This window comes from Ananas comosus, linkage group 1, assembly GCF_001540865.1.
Source record: "Ananas comosus cultivar F153 linkage group 1, ASM154086v1, whole genome shotgun sequence".
Taxonomy (NCBI): domain Eukaryota; kingdom Viridiplantae; phylum Streptophyta; class Magnoliopsida; order Poales; family Bromeliaceae; genus Ananas; species Ananas comosus.
Window position 1 is genome coordinate 15743846 of NC_033621.1, and position 7620 is coordinate 15751465.

Here is a 7620-nt window from a genome sequence, read left to right on the forward strand (position 1 = left end):
CCCACAAACAATCCACAAACAATTATCACGGAGAATCGGTTCCCAAAATGGATTACCGAACAAACCGCGACAGTCCCGGAACAACGCCCACACGGAACTTCGACCGTCGCTCACCGTCGTTTCCAACCTCGAAACGACGGCGCCGCTCGGGTGACCAACCAAACAAGGCTCAGCGATAAAACAAATGATTCCCAAGTACCGTGCGGCTAAGAATTCCGGATCGGAAAACGGGTTTCTATCGGCGAGATTTTCGCCGAAAACGTCCGAAAATGCCCCATTTTCGATCTTCGCAAGGGTCCGCGGGGCTTGGCAATCATGTACAGAGGTTACCCATAGCCACCCATGTCCTGTAACAGCAGCCACGACGGATCAAATTGCCATAAAAGCCCTCCCGATTCCAAGAAATCACATTATCATGTGTTTTCGGGCTTTTATGATCCGTCTACGCGCAAACCAGAGGTCATTCAGCCAATCTAGACACCTTAACAACAGTGTTTGGGTGACGAGTCGTGGAGAATTCGTCGACTTTGGAAGCACAATGAGCGACACGAAGTTCAGCCACGCATAGCGCGCACAGGCCTAAATCACATCTAACACGCAAACCGAGGAAACCGTTGACCCCGACGGAAGTGCCAGACGATGCTCGCCGGACAAGGATAAAAGTCGGCGCAGTGCGAATAACGATGATCGTGCCTCACTTCCACTGTCATCGGAGATAGAAGACCTTCGGATTGCGCCGAAAGGTGACCGGAACCCATAAACTACAGTGCTAGGAACTAAACAGTCGCGGGGACGAGGACAGAGCAGAGTAGCATACGGGAGTGCAGGGAGTAGGGTTGGCCCTGGCCGGCCGGCCGGACGGCTGGGGCGCTCCTGCCGGGGATAGAGGGTGCGGCACGTCGGAGGCGTCCGGAGGCCAAGTGCTTGTGCGGCGGCGCGGTGCGGCGGTTCGGGCGCGGCGGCTTAGGAGATCCAATCGTCGCAATTGCGCTCGGGTTCCATGGGCGTTCCCGTCGGCGCGGGCGGCGCGCCGAGGAGGTGCGCGAGGTGGCGACGAACCGGCGGCGGAGGGGGCCGAGGACGAAGGCGGTGGAAACCCGTGTTGCTGCGCGGCCCGGCGGCTGCTTGGAAGCCGAGCGACCCCGACCTCGGCCGCAAGGGTCTGGGCGGCCGCAGGTGACCTCAGCGGCGGGACGGGCAGCTGGCGTGCCCTGAGTGACTGCGGGAGGACGACGGGGACGAGCGGCGCCAGGTTGGGCCGGAGGTCGGCGGGGTCACAGCTTGCGGAGCGGCGGCGTTGCCAAAGAGAGCGCGGCGGCTCGGGGATCCGAGATCCACCCAGGTCGGCCTGGGCTGACTGCGGTGGGCCGCAGTAGCGGTGGTGGCGGGCCGGCGGCGCGTGCGGCGGCGACGGCCGGCCGGGACGGCGCGGGGACAGTTCCAGCGAGGGTGCGCTTGCCAATCTCGAGCGACATGCTGGGGCGGAGCAGGGCCGGAAGGCCCGAGGGGAGACGGATCCCGACCAGGCCGCTCGGCCAGATCCTTGGCTCAGATCTTGCCGCATCTAGGCAGGGGCTGGCTCGTCAACTGAGGGGGGTTGGCGGCGCTCCGGGGCCGGCCGCGAACGGCGGCCGTGCGGCGGCGAAGTTGCTGAGAGGCAGAGGCGCTCCTCGTCCGAGGGTTGAGGGGAGCTCGACGTGCGTATTGGTCACCCCTCGGCTCAAAGACCAAAGAAGATAGTGGCTAGGTGGCATGATGATGGTAGAGGAGAGGCTGATCCTGGTTGATCGGCAACACAACGGCCCGGGGGAAGCTCAGCGCCTGGTCGGCCGGGATGCGCGCGCCCTGCTAGTGGCATGGACCTTGCAGAAGGCGGCGTACGGCCACAGCTGGCGGCTACGTGGGCGCGGCCCTTGGTTGAGTAGCATCTAGAGGGTTGGTCGTGCAGGAAGAAATCCTAGATGAACATTGTATACAAAGTGCATTTTGACACAAAAGTCCAACCGAACTAGCAAATTTCAACCCTAGTCCTTCGACAATGTGGTAACACTCGCGCTTTTGACCCCACAAGTCTCGATTCGTCGGCGGCGATTCGGTACATAAAAATATTACGACTTTGGGAATTTTTATTTATCACTCTCGACCCTTAGCGAGTTTATTTGTATTCCCAAGATCCGTCCATCGGATTTCCGCGATGGATCACGCCAACGCGTCAGCACGTCGACGGGATCGAATCAAGGCATTTCGTTTCGTCCGATTTGATCTCCATCACTGACAAAATCTTATCCTCTCCAAAGGCCAAAATGATGCACAATTACATAAGAAACATGTATTTTCAGATTTTCTCGAAAACCGTCCGTCAGATCTAAAATCCGTCAGTGCCATTGGTTCCAGAATAGCTGAACCGGTCGAAACGAGCTATTGGACTAATATGAACGGAGTCCGATACGCACCAGAAGCCAACTCTACTCCGTGGCTTCTCCGGAAAATCGGAGTTACTATTCACTTAAGTGAAAACTAAAAATCGCGTATCTTCTCCATTTTAGCTCAGTTTCTCCTGAAACTTGACGAGTGCTTATGTAATTAAATTACACACATAAACATCATCAACAGAGAGTTTAGTTGCACTGTCAAAAATCTCAGTCCTTACATACTGTATGCAAGCATCAACCGGACTTCAGTCCCAAAGGTACCCAATCCAGAAACCTGTCATGTCGGTCCGCAAACCTTAAACCTGTGCCACTGCCACTCTACCTGCATATAACCCAGACTAAGTCTCTGGGCTCACGGGCTGGCGCTTCCAACCACTTTTCTGGAAAAGAACACCCCTTTGCGGTGGATCAGACCGCTGGTGTTCGTGAAATGCATACGAGTTGTAGCAATCGATGCTGATATGCTCAATAGCCAACCGTCGGCAACTAGCCGACAATCCTACCCCGCAAGGTATGTCAACCGTGTAAGTCATCAAGTAACCGAACAGACCGAATAGGTCACAATACCAGAATCACTGAACCGATCGAATAGGTCATAGATCTCAAGTACAACCGATAATCGCTCTACTTCTAAATCACGATATGAATATAAAAAATAACTGAGTAGAGCAATAATAAGAAGTCAAAAGGGGTGCTATGCTCATCACATGATATGCAAGTTAATAGTGAAGAAGGGGTGGAAAGAAGATCACCGAGCGTGCACCACTGTACCGACTTCGGATCGAATTACCCACCTGTACGAACGTAGCGCCTGTCTTCCAACTGTGGAAGAACATCAACCGGACCTACGGAGGGTCCACCGGGTTAGTATCTAACCCACATATAAGGAACAATAAACTCACAACCCCAAAATTAATCCCACGAGAATCAGTTTTCCAAAATCGATCACCGTAACTTACCGGAAGTCCCGAAAACCACACCGGGACGCCGTCGGGACCCACTAAGTGTCCCGAACTCACCGACTCGTGCCACGAGTCACCCGCTGCCACCCAACACCATAACCCTGGCAGCAAACACGTATACTCACATCTAAATGATTATCGTCAGATAACCGTTCCGATCCGGGTTTCTGAAAGTGTTAATTTCGACAGTGGAACTCACCGTCGCTCACCCGTCATCTCTGAACCCTCAAAACGGTGTAAGTGACCAGCCAACCAGGTTCGATGACAAATATAATATGCTCGAACAACGTTGGAAGGAATCCGAACCGAAACTGCGTTCCGTCGGCAAATTTTGCCGGAAAACTCACCGAAAATCGATATTCGATTTTCGCAAAGGCCTAGGACCTTGGACAATCAGTCCAGAGGTTACTCGCCACCCGTACATACTGCCCACAGCAATCACGAAGTGTACATTTGCACAAAAGTCCCTACAATCACATAAAATCATATTATTGTATGTGATTTTCAAGGTTTTACGGCTCGACAGCACAAACTGAGGGCTTTCGAGGCCGGCCGAGACATATGCTGACAGGTCTTGACGTGCTGGAGGCGTCCGTCCACTGTGGAGAGCGTAGGAGCGACACCAAGTTCAGCACATTGCGTGCACTGAGCCTAAACTGTGCTTAACTCGCAAACCGGGGGCTTGCTAACCCCAAAGGAGATAAGCACGATGATCGGTACTGATCAAGGATCATCGTGCTCACTTTCGAAAGCATCGAGATGCCCTCAGGTCGCCGAAACAGTGACCCGAACCTGAAGTACAGCACATAACAGCTTAATAAAAGCTTACAAGCCAGAGGGAGCTAGGGCACGGCCGGCGGTGGCCGGGCGGCGGGCGTGCCCGCGGCAAGTAGGTGCGGCCGGCAGGAAGAGGTCGGGGCGCAAGTCGGCCAGCGACGGAAGGCGTCGGCCGGCGACGGAAAGCGGCGGCGGCGATGGGCACTTATGCCCTAGCCGCACGAACCCGTGAAGAACATGGCCTTAGTCCGGCCGACAGGGAGCTCCAGCAGTGGGGGCGCCGGCGGGTGTCACGCCCCGAGCCCCGTCTCTTTGGTCGGGTTTGGGCACGCTGACAGACCGCCGAACGAACAGAGTCTCCCCTGTACGTCCTAGGCGTCGCAATCGATACAATTCACGTTGTTCCAACCAGGAACTGAAATCAAGCGTACAGATTGCATAAGGAAGTATCAAAAACATAAACAACTAGACTATTACAACCATTCACATTATATACTTATTACATATTACATTTTCACTTTTCTTTTCTTCCAAATACAATCAAGATTGTTACAACATAGTTTTCTCACAAGTTTATTTTTTCTTTTCTTCTACACCCCTAGCTAAGCTAACTCGGGGTACCGCTATCTCTGGTCTCGGTGGTAGGGCGCTATCTACGGAGCTACGCCCTCTCCTCGCGCCGCCGTGCCACTTATGTGCGAACCTGTACCCCCAAAAGCAACACGGGGGTGAGAACTATATAAATATAGTTCCCAGTGGATACGACCACCCAAGGGAAGAGCTCGACCGACCAGGTCTAAGGAGGCACTGCAACATGTTAGTCCAACAAATATCCAACAGATATATATATGCAAATATTGAAATACATGTCATGCCTCACAATCATGCAATATGAAAATTATGCAATTTATGTAACCAACTAGTAGTTCAATCGATACTACTTTAATCCTGCTATTCATAGCTCATCCAATTGAGTTCGAAGTTATTCCTCTATTTTAAATTCGTGTCAATTACAATTCTGATCATATGGTCTCATTTACCTTTATCAACTATCCACCCGACTCGGTCTTGAGTCAATCATCCGCGGAGTACCGCGTAAAGCGAGGCTCGAGGCGAAGAACGTCTCACTTTCACCTCAGCCTTAAATCCACTCAACTAGGATATTGCTACAGCTCATGTGCTTATTACCCAATCACTTAGCTAACCCGAAGGTTCGCCCTCAATCTCACGTCTCAAATCTCGTCAGTGAGGAGTCCAGCCACTCAACTCACCCGAGACCGCCTACGAACAGCTAGCTACTGTTCGGGCAACTAGCTACTGCCCCTCGTGTGACAAATATTCCAGAGTGCACGACTTGTGTGGAACGACCACCACAAGTAAAGACAGGCTACGCGAGCACGATCCAATCCTCGTCAACTGAGGACACCTTACCAACTAGGGTTATCATCAACATGGAACCAATGGTTCCTACACTCATCAACCTAGTGTTTCAGCTATACTAAGGATTTCATATGCCACTCATCGTAGGTTCAACATTAACTAGATGCCACTCGATATCATTTAAGTGTTCCTAATACACTAATTACACATTCACTAGGTTTTCATTCACCTAGGGTCCAATTCACATTTACCATCTCATTATAGGTTCCAAACCATATCATAGTGTTAATGCTATACTCGTATTTCACATGCCACTTGATCTAATGTATTTCACAATATCGACATTCTTATACCATCTAGTAGATAGATATCCACATGCACATTTTATCTAGTATATACTACAACATGCAATCATGCATCCATCTAGCATATTCTCATCTAGTATAATATGGTTCATGCATCATACAACATCATTTTCATGCATTCCTCTAACATTATGAAAGAACATCATTTCATGCATTCATGTGACAATTAACTCATGCATTCATCTAACATTCAACACATTATACGCATTCATCTAGCATTTACATTATATATCATTATGCATTTCATCTCAATGGTAGGTAACATCAACTATATAACATGTTCCAAACATTCATATTATCATACAAGCCTATAAATACACCTATATGCATCAAATAGAAAACCATACTCCACTTCGACATGGAGGCAACCTAGTCGCTTCAGTGAGCACAACCCACCTCGATTCGCGTTCCGATTGCTTGTCGACACTTGCAATTGGCCTCCCGCGGCACACGCCGCCCGGCTCAGCCCAATCTTGCAATTACACATCAACCGTGCACCAACTCGCGGCCCCGAAAATTATAGGTCTACAGCTAGCCGCCACGGTGCCCCAAATCCGTTTTCATGATTTTTAGACGTTGCCTCGGCCCTCCAAGCGGAAACAAAGCCAAAAATGCCGTTTCTTCAATATCTTCGCACCGGCTCGACGAATCGCCGAATCGACTTCGCCAACTCGTTCGTATACCTAGCAATTAGGTTTATATAGGTTCAATTTAGATCAAACCCATCTACTAGCAAAAATGCCATTTTTGAAGCCCTAGGTGTTTACTATTGCAAGAATACCCAAATTGGAACTTGATTTATGCAATTTACATTCATTTAACATCCTAGGATTCCATTAAACCCATTTCTAGAGCTTATAAATAAAGCTCTAAAGATCTACCATGAGAAGGGCTCAAGAAGCTCACCTCAAAGCTTGCTCCAAATCAAGGAGAAGATGAAGAAGATGAAGATGATTCACTTCCAAGCTTCAATCTCCACCAAATCCTTCAATTTTGAGAGAGATCTAGAGAGAGAAAGGGAGGTTTCTCTCTCCCTCCATGTATGCGTGTGTGTGTGTGTGAGGTGTTGTGGCTGCACGTTTGAGGGAGGAGAAGAAACTAAGGGATTAAGTCCCTTTTACAAATTAGCCCCTCAACTATACACTATTCATGTAACACACTGGACCTTTGCAAATTGCGAGGTTCGAGTGTTTGATTTGTGTATCGAGCTTTTCCAGACTTTCTGGTGGGTCGTTGACAGTGTTCCGACCTATGGTTCGAGTCCCAAGAATTGTGTTTGTAAGCTTGGTACCAAAATCCAAAAATTGGATTCATTGGACAGCTCTCGGGCAGCCTGCAGCAGGGCTTGTACCGGAACAAGACTGGCCTTGTACCGGTACAAGGGTTGATGGTTGTACCGGTACAGCCATCGGGCTTGTACCGGTACAGAGCCGCAGACCGCGCGACCCGAGCCTCGGGTTTGCAATTTCGTCGGCCTTGTACCGGTACAAGAGCCCGTGTACCGGTACAAGGAGGCAGATTTCGTGCAGTTTGAACTGCAGGGGTGTTTTTGCTTTTGTAGCCTCTCTATTAGTACCCCACGCCCCTTAGGGCTTCTCCTAAGCTCAGATCACAGAGAGGGCAAGGTAGGGCACCCCTCTTCTCCTTCCCCCTTGGATTTGATCCCATTCTCTTGGATTTTGGAGGATTAAACCCTCTTTTTTT

General features: G+C 50.4%; 1 protein-coding gene across 1 annotated transcript; it reads right to left on the reverse strand.

The window, feature by feature from the left end:
* Positions 770–1564, reverse strand: LOC109718632 (protein IQ-DOMAIN 14-like). The gene has a single exon (XM_020244994.1). It carries the CDS (start codon positions 1562–1564, stop codon positions 770–772), a length of 795 nt encoding a protein of 264 aa, XP_020100583.1.